This window comes from Chrysemys picta, chromosome 3 (assembly GCF_011386835.1).
Source record: "Chrysemys picta bellii isolate R12L10 chromosome 3, ASM1138683v2, whole genome shotgun sequence".
NCBI classification, from domain to species: Eukaryota; Metazoa; Chordata; order Testudines; family Emydidae; genus Chrysemys; species Chrysemys picta.
The window spans coordinates 139437922-139451771 of NC_088793.1; the positions used below are offsets into that span (position 1 = coordinate 139437922).

General features: G+C 40.2%; 2 protein-coding genes across 10 annotated transcripts in view; one reads left to right on the forward strand and one right to left on the reverse strand.

The window, feature by feature from the left end:
* Positions 1–13850, forward strand: part of SDCCAG8 (SHH signaling and ciliogenesis regulator SDCCAG8) — a 208088-nt gene that overhangs the window by 137871 nt on the left and 56367 nt on the right. For 3 of the 9 annotated variants that reach the window (XM_065589147.1, XM_065589149.1, XM_005300535.4), the window contains one exon: positions 8259–8385. The exons of 3 other annotated variants lie outside the window; for them this stretch is intronic. In XM_065589147.1, the coding sequence (XP_065445219.1) occupies positions 8259–8385 (127 nt within the window). Of the gene's footprint in view, positions 1–8258; positions 11193–13850 lie in introns of those variants that run through there. 3 more of the 9 variants (XM_008170465.4, XM_065589148.1, XM_008170464.4) reach the window with 1 other exon arrangement.
* AKT3 (AKT serine/threonine kinase 3) overlaps positions 1–13850 on the reverse strand; it is a 303148-nt gene that overhangs the window by 24981 nt on the left and 264317 nt on the right. The window lies entirely within an intron of this gene.

Here is a 13850-nt window from a genome sequence, read left to right on the forward strand (position 1 = left end):
GAGATTGGCTGAACACTTTGAAGCAATTCTCAATCGCCCCTCAATCATCAATGAGGAGGCCATTGACAAGATGCCCCAGATTACAGTCAATGACTCCATGGATGCTTCACCAGAAGAGGACGAAGTGAAGAAAGTTATCAATCAGCTGTCAAGTGGCAAAGCCCCTGGGTCAGATGCCATACCAGCAGAGGTGTACAAAGTCGGTGGACCCGTGCTGCTTCGGAAACTCACTGAGCTGTTTCAGTCCTTCTGGAAGCAGGGAACCATTCCACAAGAATACAGAGATGTGTCCATCTTGCACCTCTATAAGAGGAAGGGCAATCGCCAGGTATGCGACAATCACCGTGGAATCTCGCTGCTTTCTACAGCGGGGAAAGTTCTTACACGGGTTCTGTTGAACTGATTGATCACTCACTTGGAGAAGGGCTTACTGCCAGAATCACAGTGTGGCTTCCGCAAGGGACGTGGGACTATTGACATGATCTTCGCTGTGCGTCAGCTACAGGAGGAAAGTCAAGAACAGAATCATGAACTCTACACAACTTTTGTGGACCTCACGAAAAAGGGCCAATCTGGGCTCAGGTTCAAGGATGTTTGCAGGAGGGATTTGAAAACTTTCAATATCAACACTGCAAACTGGGAAGAAGCAGCTAGCAACAGGCTACCCTGACTGGTGCACCAGGGAGGCAAAGAGTCTGAAGGAAGCTGGTTGAGAGGGAGAGAAAAGCAGAGAGTGCAAACGGAGAAAAGTGCAGCAGGCCTCAAGAACCACGAGTGCTGCACCAGTCTCCTCTTCTGGCCCTGTGCCGTACACCTGCACCATCTGTGACAAGGACTGCTACTCAAGAATTGGACTTTTTAGCAACTCATGACGCTGCAGCATGACACATAGTAACTGAACTGCTTTGGCGCTTACACCATTGTCTTTTGAGACCAACTGTTGCTATCTATCCATCAGCTAGTAATTTTGAATGTTGCCGCTAAAAATGGTATTGGGAAAGGGCAGAAACTTACAGATGGATAGTTCTGCTTTGTTTTCTTTTAGTTCACAATTGACTTGTATTTGGTTTGTGCTTTTTGGATTTTTTTGCCATCTTGCTTCTAAGACCACTATGTGCTTTTTAAAATTTATATAGTTTTTTTCACAAATATGCGAGATTAACAAATAGCTTGTAGATTTCAAAATCAGTGTGAAATTGTCTTGATATTGGGTTATATTATACTCTCTTGCACCTTTGTGATTCAGGACTAACACTGTGGGCTCCCATGGAGTTACTCATGAATTACACCACTATAACTGAAAGCAGCATCTAATCCATTGCCTCTACTTAAAAACAAAAACAAATAAATTAAATGTTACCAAAGGGACACTAGAAACAAGTGGGTTGCTGCTTTGCTTTCTGCCTAAAAAGAAAACCCTTTTCAATGTAGCTTTCTGAACAAATAACATGCTCTGGGCTTTTTTTATGACAAAACTTATTGATGCTGAAAAAAAATGGATCTGTATGCATCTGAACTTGTCATCCACCACTGCTCCTCTAGCCTGCAGTTATGCAGTTGTTACCATAATACTTCTAGATTTATGAAGACTCCCTTTTACTAAATGATTTATTACTCTTTAGCTGAATTCCTTTGGCCGTTGACTTTATTTCCAAGTCACTCTGTTCAGCTCAATTGGTTGCCTTCAGTTACCGTGGCAACCAGCAGATGGGGTTCTTTGACAAGGGTCAGCGGGGAGGCTGCTGCAGTATACAGGAAGAGCAGCTAAATAACACAGCTTTCAGCATTGACAGTCCTGCTCTGGCTGGCCAGGAGTAGTTATCAGATTACTTGTATTAAAACCTAATTAAGATGTGTGCCAGTAAATGCAGCATGGTTATTGGATTTGGTGATTTAGCTGCTGCAGGTTGCTGTAATTCAATCATACTACTTCAGCAAATTCAGCTATGCAGTGAAGAGTGGAAATGTCTTGCATGCATAACCTGATGGCACTAAAATAAGTAATCTTTTTTTACTTATTTTAAGTCGCTTCTTCACGTCTAAGATCCCCAACCCTGCTCTTAAATCTGGATGCTGTCTGCAAACCCCAATAGATCCGTTTATTGAAAATAAATGTAAACATCTGGAGAGGGACTAACAAGCTTCATACCATCCTCTTCTCTTTGTTCATAGTCACCCGTGGGATTATTGAGTATAATTTAGATTGTAAACTCCCCAGGGCAGAGACCTGTCAATATATTTGTTTAAAGCCTCACTATTAGAATAGACATACTAAATACTTCGCTCCTGAGAAGATATCATTTTGTCTGGTACACAGAAAATGTCAACATAACTTTTGGTTGTGTTACTATCATTTTGTGCACTGAAAACTTTATTTTCTTTGGATGAGATTCACCCCAGTGTAGAAGGCTTGCCCAAAACCCAGTGTGCCACCTACACTGAGTTCCCTGACGGCCTGAATATTATTCTCTATTAGCTGGGATTCTTTTTACTTTGGTATTGTCCTTGCTCAAAGTAATTTATGAGAGCTAGGAGGTATTGTATCCAGTCACTTCCTTTTCATATCTCCATGCAGGTCTGTCCACTTAATGAGAACTCACTAAGGATACACCTGCACTGCAAAAACAAACAAAAAAACCAACAACCCAGCAGTGAGTCTCTGAGCCCAGGTTGAGAGATTTGGGCTCATGCTACAGCGCTAAAAATAGCAGTGTAGATATTTCCACTCAGGATCTGAGACCCACCTCCCTTTGCCAGGTTTCAGAGCCGAGTTCCAGACTGACTGGGAAGATCTTTGCTATTTTTAGCACTTTAGCATGAACCCGGGTCTGTAAATCCCGGGCTCTCGGACTTGTTGCCAGGTTCTCTAAGAACACAAGAATGGCCGTATTGGGTCAGACCAAATGTCCATCCAGCCCCCAGTATCCTGCCTACCAACAGTGGTCAATGCCAGGTGCCCCAGAGGGAGTGAACCTAACAGGTAATGATCAAGTGATCTCTCTCCTGCCATCCATCACCACCCTCTCTTCCCCCCCCCCCTTTGCAGTGTAGGTGTACCCTTAGGGACCCTGATTTTAGATTTAAGGCAATTTGTTGTGCAGAACATGAAGATGTGGGACTTGATCCTACAAGGTGTTGAGTACCCTCATCTCCTACTTTTTTGTAAGACCTGGCCCATGGTCTCTGCCCCAAGGAACTTAACATACTAACTGGGATTTCTAAGGGTTCAAAAACAGTGCACCTCATACTGGGCCACTCTGAAATAAAGCTGCACGTACATTCTGAATAGCACCACTAACAGGTGATTATTAAGGTTTAGAATGAGAATTTGTTTTCTCTTTGAAACAAACTAATTAAAGCTGCAGTTCCTTATGCCCCAAGTCTTGTTTCCTTTTTTATGTAACCAGTTGCCAACCTGTGCTTATGTCCCACACTGCTATCTTTTGCTCCCTTACCCCTCTGTATAAATTGGGAATTTTTGTAATATGAGGCAACAGATGGAGAATAATTTTAAATGCATGATTTGTAGATGGGAGCTATTTCCTTTTGTCAGATTATGCTGTAAATGGTCTAAATGTAGGGGAGTGCTAGAATGGTTAGAATTTGTTTACATAACTGAACTGCAAAGTAAGTAATACTTCTTTAACAAAAGACTTGTTTCTCTTCGCTTGCAATAGTTTGTCTCTAATTGAATTATCTTTCATATGCTTAAAGCAAGATATGTCATCCTGTGTAGACAGACAATAGGGGCCTGACCCAGTAAGGCTTTAGGGTCACATGGGCTATCTGCCAAGGATCCGGTAGAATGTAAGACATTGATTTTGATCTGTAAAGCATCACATGCCCTGGGACCCATCTCTCTGGGAGATCACTGTTCTCCCTGTGCCGAGCTGCCAGAATTGGGATCAGTGAGGGTGCCAGAGCTGGAGCCCACTCATGAAAGAGAGGGGATAGCTGGCAGGGCATTCTGTATTAGGGCCATCTATCATTGCAATTTGCTTCCGCTGATCCAAAATAGTGATATGCAATATCAATGCGAAAATATCAATTGCTTTGCTGTGAGGGTCTGGGAGGATGCTGAAGGGGGGTTGTAGAGCTTAGCTGGTGATGTTAATTATTGAGTAAAGGATTGCCCCTGGCGACCATGTTTTTAAAACATGTCAAGGCACTAGGGCAAAGGAGAGGTGGTGCTCTTTATGGAATATTTATAAATCAGTCCATGTTCAATTTATTATTTTAATTTATCTTGAAGTTGGTAGGAGTTGGACCAGGCCCTTAGCACTATTAGAGTTTAGGAACCTGGAGTCAAAAAGGTTTCTAGACCTCAAGACGCTAAAGGGATAGGACAGAGCTAATAGGAGATTCTTTAAAGTTTTCCTTTGCTGTGTCTCTGTGAAGAAAGTAATTTATAATAGTAACTCCCTAGCACTGATAGGGAATCTCTGGATGAAGAGTTCGAAGTGCTTTGTAAAAAGGAGTAAATAATACCTACCTTATAGCTGGGTGTGCTAAGGCAGGGAGAGATTATGTGACTGTCCTCGAGTCACATAGTGAGCCAGTGACCGAGCAGGGAATAGAACCCAGCTGTCAACTTTCCCCAGTTTGGTGTCATATCCTCTATGACTACACTGCTTCACAGTAGACATTGCTTCCTCTCTTACACTGGAAGTGATATATTGCTTCTGGAAGCGTAACTGCATCTGTTTACACAAAAAGGACACAATTTCTAGGTCCCTGAAATCACACAACCAGAGTAAAGAAATCTATACAGTAGTGAACTTGTGTGTTAATGTGTTATGCCTTAAAGTTCTACAAGGTGTGAGACTGTAATTAGCAGCACTTTCTATACTATCAAATGGTCTCTTTGTTCACTTAGTTGGCAGCTTAAAACCAGCTGTCAGGGTTTGCAGCTTGCTGGGTTACGCTTACAGCTTCTTTCTGATCTCCAGTACGTGGTAATACAGCTTGTAAAATCAGCTCCATGTGCACATGGGCTAACATGATAATAAGACATTGCTAAATACATGGTAATATAGTCCACACCAAGAGGACCATGTGGTCTGAAATGTGGCCGTGCAGCAGCACTATTGAAGTATATTGCAGTAGTGGGGGGGGGGGGGGGGGGGGTCATATTATGGCACATAGCAGATTGGAAAATGTGGTTTTGGCATAGTCCTCTCACACTGTCTTATTCTTTTTAACCTGGTTTTGTGCAACTTTTATTATGAAGAAAGTGGTTTTTTCAGTCTCGGCTGAGGAAGCATTTACTAGTGCCAAAATTGAACAGGGCAGTTCCTAAAAGCGTATATATTGCAAGGTGGCCACATGCAGAGCTGATGTATGTAAGTTCAGTCGGTTTATTTTACACCTTAGTTGAGAGATATTAAAGTACATGACAGAATTACTGCATAGAAACTTTCAATTCCATCTCGTGTTTGTCATTAGAGGTAGTTTAGGGGTGTAGCCAGAGTTCAGCCTAGGTTATGTTGTCCTTTCATTCATGTGAGCCCTGATTTACCAAGATACTTAAGCACATGCCTAACTTTAAGTGTGTAAGTAGTCCCATTAAAATCATGTTTAAAGTTAGGCTTAATTGCAAGCCTAGCACAATAAATATGCAGGCCCTTAGCAACAATCACCCTACTGTGAAGAACTTGGAATTAAAAGACCTAAGCCACAAAGTTTGGATCCATGGCGCAAGCCACTAAACTTCATCTACATTCAGTGGTGATCGTTTCTAGGGTTTTGGTTCAGTTTATCCTAAGGTGGGGGTCAGCTCTCCTGTTCCGATCTGGTTCCAAGCTCCCCCAGTGTTATGGGGTGCTTGGCTTTGGGGTGTTGGGTCAGACCCATCTCAGCAACATCTCTATCAATATTTCCCCCCTAATTCATTTGATCATCAAGGAACTGCCAAGATATCATTATTCAAAAAATAAATGTCTAATAACCTTTTAAAAGCTGGGCATGTAGATCTGTTTTCTTACAAAATTGTGTTTTCTATGCACTCTGATAAGGGGTTGTTTTTGTAGGGTTTGTCAAAAGTGCTGATTGTTTAGGGAGGAAGGTAGTATTTCTTCACACAACACACAGTCAACCTGTGGAACTCCTTGCCAGAGGATGTTGTGAAGGCCAAGACTATAACAGGGTTTTAAAAAGAGTTAGATAAATTCATGGAGGATAGGTCCATCAATGGCTTTTAGCCAGGATGGGCAGGAATGGTGTCCCTAGCCTCTGTTTGCCAGAAGCTGGGAATGAGCGACAGGGGATGTATCACCACTTGATTACCTGTTCTGTTCATTCCCTCTGGGGCACTTGGCAGTGGCCACTATCTGAAGACAGGATACTGGGCTAGATGGACCTTTGGTCTGACTCAGTAGGACCATTCTTATATTGGGTGTTAATAGACACTGTACTTACAATGGCCCCAGTTGGAAGGTAAGCATTTACTCCCAGTTACTATAGCGGCATCTGAGATACCACAGTATTTCACTGTAGTGCTACCCAAGGAAGGGTTCAGTTGTTAATGGCACCCAGCTGTATAAATGTAAACAGATATGACAGAGGAGTCCATTTATGTTTTCCTTCGAACAAAAAACAAACACACAGCACCCACCCAACCTGCAAGCACTAGTACAGTAATGGATATGAGCTCTTCAGATTATCTGAGGAGCTGTTTGTATGCGACACTAGTATTCCTGTGCAGAATACTACAGTAGTTGTGTGTTTCATGAACATAGGTTCTGAGTGTCTAACCTCAATATGAAAGCCCTTCATGCATTATTTTGGCCTGGTAAATGTAGATGTAACACTTCCAATAGCATATGCTCTGGCTATACTCAAGACTTTATTGTTGAGCTGTATCGTGTCTGCTTTCAGATACCACCTGCCATATAGGTATCACACCTTAGGTAGGCAGATGCTACTACCTTTGTTATAGTGGCCCTGCGTGCAACTTGTTCCCTCCTGATATCCATTTTGTACAGTGACTGTCTTCTCCTAATACAGCACCTAGCACAGGAATGCCCCCTTTCTGATTAGGACCTTTGGGAGCTGATGCAATGCAAATAATAATCCCCTTCTATTCATCTGCTTTGTCATTTAGAGTATTTTATTGAGGCTTTTTGGTTTTCATAATTCTTCATAAAACTTACCCAACACTATCCCAGGAAAGTATCCATGAACTTGAGCAAGTGACGTGCATTTGTTTAAATACAACTTCCAGCTTGTTTGCTTTTTACTTTCCTTAATGCAGGAAATGGCAGATTTTTCCTTTTTCACTTTTCCCTGAAAACGACGCTGACAGGCATCCCGCCTGACAGGCATCCCGCCTGACAGACTGGCAGTGTAGAGCTAGAGGAGTTATTGAAGCTAAAAAAGTTCCTGAGGCCTGTCTACTGCTGTGCTTACCAGGTGCACCCACCCTGGTGGGGGCCTTTGCTGTAAATTGGGTTCTTGTTTTTTCTATTATCGATACGCTTGGCAAGTTCTGAAGCAGCATTTTTCATGCATTGCCTATCTCTAAGTTTCAGTTATCGGCAACTGAATTTTTTTTTCTTCCATTTGTGTGTATGTGTTGAAATCAACATTTACCAACAAAAATCTAATCCTTCCAACCCTAATTACAGGCCAAGCTTTTGTGTTTTCAGTCTTCTTCACCATCTCATTTACTCCTTGTTTACACCCTTCCCCTAGGAATCCCAGTCACTGTATTCAAAGTTCATTGACCACTTTCAAAACATCTCTTCCCCTCTCCCCCCCCCGCCTTTAGTTAAGACCAGGCTTATTTGGAGAAGCTAAATCAATGTTGCTTCCTGTGAAGAGCATTGGGACTCAGTGTAGGTTGTGAAAAGCAGTATGGTTGGGTGGGATATGGTATCTCACAATTGGTGAGCTTCCAACTTGGATGTAGGAAGTTTGCAGCGATGCAGATTCTGTTGCATTCCAAAGGCAGAAGCCCTGGAAGTGTAATATACCGTTGACTCCTTTTCCTGTAGGAGAGGAATGTGATATATGCAATTCTGAAATACACATACTAGAATGTGGGTTCTGTTTTTAATTGAAAAGTGAAAACATTTTAAAATGCTCTTCTTTAAGGGATGGAGATGAACTATATTAAATATCCTCTGCAGAAGAGTTTACTCCAGCATGATGACCAAGCTGAGCTCTGTCATATACAAATTGTACTCTTGCGGGTTCATATCAAAGCCCTTGTGGTAAATTCCAGAGCCCTGCTGTATCCTATCATCTGTTTTATCCAGGTTACACCAGCTTGACAAGCATTGCCAAACCACTGCCCAGCAGCTAGTGGAGTTACTCAACAAACAGAATCAGCTCTTCAGAGAGAGGCAGATGCTAACAGAGGAGGTGCAGTTCCTGCGAACACAGGTACCATGCCAATACTGGGAACAAGAGCAAAGAAAATCATAGGGAAATGTTCAAAGTCATCAAGAAAGATAGACTTTGCTAAAGTCTTGTATCAAGAAGGAAAACCACCATGAAACACAATCTTCAGAGTACAGAAATAACTCATTGATTAAAAGGGATGGCAGGGCAGTTTATAGTTGTACCCACACCCCGATTCAACCTACACTCAATTAAGAAAATGCTGTGAGGTGCATCTAAGCAGAACAAATACTACTTGTCATTAATTCCAATCAGAAATCTTTGTTTCATCCTTCATATCAGATGATAGTAGGCAACAGAAAATTCCTTGTTTAACAGCATTAGCATGTAGTACAGTATTGAAAGGTAGAACTGCCTCTCACCTTGAAACGTAATCATTTTGAAAACTCTAGTTTTAGGGTATAATATCTACGCCTGAGACCCCCACCCTCTGGTTGTGGTTTTGCAATCTCATTTCCCGGTTTTAAAAAAAAAAGTTTTTGCCTCCCTTGTTGCAGTGCAAAAACCCCACCCAGTGGGGTTCTGTATGGGCACAGCCGTCCACCTTAGCACAAGAAGTGGCAGGATTAAGGCCTTACTTATGTAGGGGTGCAGTCTGCAAGATACTGTTAAATTTAACATTTTTCAGACACTGATTTTTAAGTTGGATGCTGCCCCTTTAATCATTCACTACTTTAGAAAGGAGGAAAAGAATCATGACTTTTTAAACTGTAACTGAACTGCTGAATTAAACGTACTCTCCAAATCTAGCACATAATTAAGCCTTTGTTTCTGTGACTAAGTAAATTAACTGATTCGACCGTATCACTGTGATACCAAGCCATCTGGCTCATGAACAAAGCAAGTTTCTGGGTTCATACACGAAATTTGGACTTTCATTAACATGAACAGGACCAAGAGAGGAATTTCTAGTACCAAACTGCAGCGTGAAAGTAAAATCAATGTTTTAATCATTCTATTGTTCACCAAAAAGTAGGCTAGTTTTAGAGCATACATGGCAAATAGCAGCATACTTTAACCTAGAACTAAATGAAAAAAACACACACATTATCAGTGTGGTAACAATGGGAAAATGTTCTTTTTAATGCTGACTAGAGTACCTGAGTTACCTGTTTTCCCTATATCTAGAATAAAATACTGTGCTACCTTAGATTTACCTGTATATGGTATCTGTTGGAAAATTTAATGGCAATCACTGTGTTTCATGTTTAAGCTCTTTAGAAGCTGAAGAATGTTGCATTAAGAGAAAGTGAAATAACCCTGCACCAAGGAGAGCCAGAGACTCTCTGAGGTCCACTAAGGACTCTGAGATGTGGAAGACACTCAGTTAGAAGGCAGATGGGCAGCAGTACACAACCATGACTACCTTCTAGATGGTGTGCTGCTAACTAAATTGAATATTGTTACCACTGAAAGTCTGCTCTGCAGTTGTAAAGGATGCATTTGTTAAAATAGGGAATGTGTGCTGCAGTCAAGGCTTTTTACCACTACCACCCAGCAGTTTTCATCAGTAGATCTTAAAGTACTTCAGTCTAATGTATTGGTTGTAACACCTCTGTGAAGTAGAAAGTAATGTATCCAAACATGGAGACTTGGAAGGAAGAAGGTTGGTGACTTTTTAAAAATGTATTCCTGCAAAACAAGAACCTCAGTAAGCCAGCTGAAGTGTTTTTAAACAACATTGGATCCATGGGAACAGGAACATAGCTCAGCAGAACTGTATGGTGCACAAGGCAAATGTTTTAAGGAAACAAAAGACAATTCATTACAAGTTGGATATTTTAAGTCCAGATAAATATGAATTCCTTTCAGCTTCTTGTATTTTGTTCAAAAGCAATAATTTTGAATATATGGCACTATTGATCCTATTTTGAGACTTCATGAGATGCAACATTTCATATTTAAATTGATCACAATACCAAATACTTGCCATGTCCATAAAAAAATAATAGTAACCAATAATGGTGCTGGTTAACATTGCTGATCTTAGCTGTACATAATGTGCAAGGTGAGCCTTGATCATCTAATCCCAAAGATGTGCTGCTACTTAGGGTACGTCTTCACTACCCGCCATATTGGCGGGTAGCAATCGATTTATCCGGGATCAATTTATCCGGGATCGATATATCACATCTCGTTAAGACGCGATATATCGATCCCCGAAAGCGCTCACCGTCGACTCTGGAACTCCACCAGAGCAAGTGGCGGTAGTGCAGTCGACGGGGGAGCTGTGGCCGTCGATCCCGAGCCGTCTGGACCCCAGGTAATTCGATCCAAGATACTTCAACTTCAGCTACGCTATTCACTTAGTTGAAGTTGCGTATCTTGGATCGATTCCCCCCCCCCCCGCCCCCCCTCCCCAGTGTAGACCAGCACATAGTGATTGTTGCTATTTGAAGATAAAAAAAAAATAGTAGTGGGGCATGGGTTTGCAGTTTTTGTTTGTTTGTTTGTTTGTTTGAGGGGGATGGAGGTGATTATGGATAGTAATGTTTCATTCAGTAAGTAGAGTATTTTTTAACATAAATGCCCAGTACCATAGGCACTTGCATTTCTCAATGTATAATTCTTTTAAATCCCATTATGATATACCAGTATCTGTTCAGATTGTTTGAAAGTCTGGCCTGATATTTTTAGTTGTGCACAGTGCTCTTTCAGCTAAATTTATTGTTGCATGTTTTATTTGCAACTTTGAATATGTGCAACTGAAATGTCACTAACTCTTTATTTCATGAGGCAAATAGAGGCATGAAGCTCTGACATGGATCCTGGATGGATAGGAGAAATAAGGACTAGTCACTAAAACTTTAGGGCAGATTTTTACATAGATAAGGTTTTAGGTAGAAAAAAAGACATTTGTCTTGTGGTCTAAAATGAAGATTGAAGGTTGGTCCCTACGATTATTATTCAAATTTGTATGTTATCTTATAGCAGAAACTGCTTTTTTTTTCAAAATTGTAGCAATTGCTGTATTTAATATGAATAGAGGTAAATATCTGAAAACTAAGAACAGGTTTACATTAGGGCTATCAATCGCGATTAACAAATTAATCACAATTAATTGCACTGTTAAACAACTAAACACCAACTGAAATTTATTAAATATTTTTGGATGTTTTTCTACATTTTCAAATATATCCATTTCAACTACAACACAGAATACAAATTGTACAGTGCTCATCTTATATTATTTTTGATAAACAAAATTGCACTTCAGTACTTGTATGAGGTTAATTGAAAAATACAATCTCTTTATTGTGAAAGTGCAACTTACAAATGTAGTTTTTTTGTTACACAACTGTACTCAAAAACAAAACAATGTAAAACTTCAGAGCCTACTTCTTGTTCAGCCAATTGCTAAGAGAAATAAGTTTGTTTACATTTACAGGAGATATTGCTGCCCTCCTTTAATTTACAATGTCACCAGAAAGTGGGAACAGGCATTTGCATGGCACTTTTGTAGCTTGCGGTGCAAGGTACTTACATGCCAGATATGCTAAACATTCGTATGTCCCTTCTATGCTTCGGCCACCATTCCAGAGGACGTGTTTCCATGCTGAAGATGCTCGTTTAAAAAAAAAATAATGCATTAATTAAATTTGTGACTGAACTCCTTGGGGAGAATGGTATGTCTCCTGCTCAGCTTTACCTGGATTCTGCCATATATTTCATGTTATAGCAGTCTCAGATGATGATCCACCACATGCTGTTAATTTTAAGAACACTTTCACTGCAAATTTGACAAAATGCAAAGAAGATACCAATGTGAAGTACCTTCCAAATCTGAGAGGGACGAGGTGCGGCGCACGCTTTCAGAAGTCTTAAAAGAGCAACACTGATGTGGAAACTACAGAACCCAAACCACCAAAAAAGAAAATCCAACCTCCTCCTGGTGGCATCTGACTCAGATGATGAAAATGAACATGTGTCGGTCCGCACTGCTTTGGATCATTATTATGCAGAATCTGTCATCGGCATGGACACATCTTCTTGAATGGTGGTTGAAGCATCAAGGGATATATGAATCTTTAGTGCATCTGGCATGTAAATATCTTGGAACTCTGGCTACAACAATGCTATGAGAACACCTGTTCACTTTCAGGTGACGTAAACAAGAAGCAGGTAGCATTATCTTCTGCAAACTTAAACCTGTTTGTCTGCGTGATTGGCTGAACAAGCAGTAGGACTAATTGGCCTTGTAGGCTTTAAAGTTTTACATTTTTATTTTTGAATGCAGGTTTTTTGGTACATAATTCTACATTTGTAAGTTCAACTTTCACGATAAAGAGATTGCACTACTGTACTTGTATTAGGTGAATTGAAAAATACTATTTAGTTTTTACAGTGCAAATATTTGTAATAAAAATAACTAAAGTGAGCACTGTACACTTCCTATTCTGTGTTGTAACTGAAATAAATAATTTTTTGGATGTTTTCTACATTTTCAAGTATTTAAATAAATGGTATTCTATTATTGTTTAATAGTTCAATTAATCATGCTGTTAATTTTTTTAATCACTTGTCCGCCCTAGTTTACATGTAATTTGACAACATGTAAATCATCTCACTCTTGGACAGCGTGGTCATACTGGTACTGATAATGCCAAGCTACCTGTATTCATATTCCTAAGTATACACTACTTTTTGTGCTGCAAATTCAATCCAACTTTTTAAAATGGCTAGTTACATTTTAATCCAGTTACACGAGTGGGGAAAACAAAAACTGAATATTACATTCAGCATCTGTATTTGGTATTTGCCTTAAAGTTAATTCCATTACATTCTAACCCCATGTTAATATTTCCCTTATTCTTAGCATTCAAGGGACACAAAAGTGTCTAATGTTAAAGATGCTGCCTGGCCTAGAGTGTTCTGAAAATCTTTTCCACAGAAATATTCTTACATTTTCTGTACAAGTTCTTGTTATTTTACTGATTTAACAAAAAGGCCAGTCCTGCCAGTAGTTCAGCTACCACAAGGAATGGGATTTGAGGGCTCTTAGTACCAATCAGGTGCTTAACACGTTGTAGAAGGTGCTATCACAAGTTAAGAGGTTTTAAATGCTGGAGAAAGTGGTCAGTGTGAACTACACACTTTACAAGTAATATTAGCTGTTGCCTTATGACTGAGGGTGGCACTGTGTTATTTTATTATAGCAACTTGCTCACAATGTTGTAATGAAGGTTCTGGAAGTTTTAAGTTAGAAATAATTATTTTGAAAATATTTGTCCCACAGCCCAGGAGAATTTTAACTCCTCAATCCCCTCTCTCTGATACAGGTTAAATTTAATTAGTAACAGGCCTTCTGATTTCCCTTTCTATTTCTTCCTCTCATGAAATTCGAAGCATGTGCTTTGCAATTGTCTCTCACATAACTGCAAATGGGTTAAATATTGTCAATTGCTTGGTACACCACTCACTGTCTAAGTTGCTCTCAGGCAGTGATC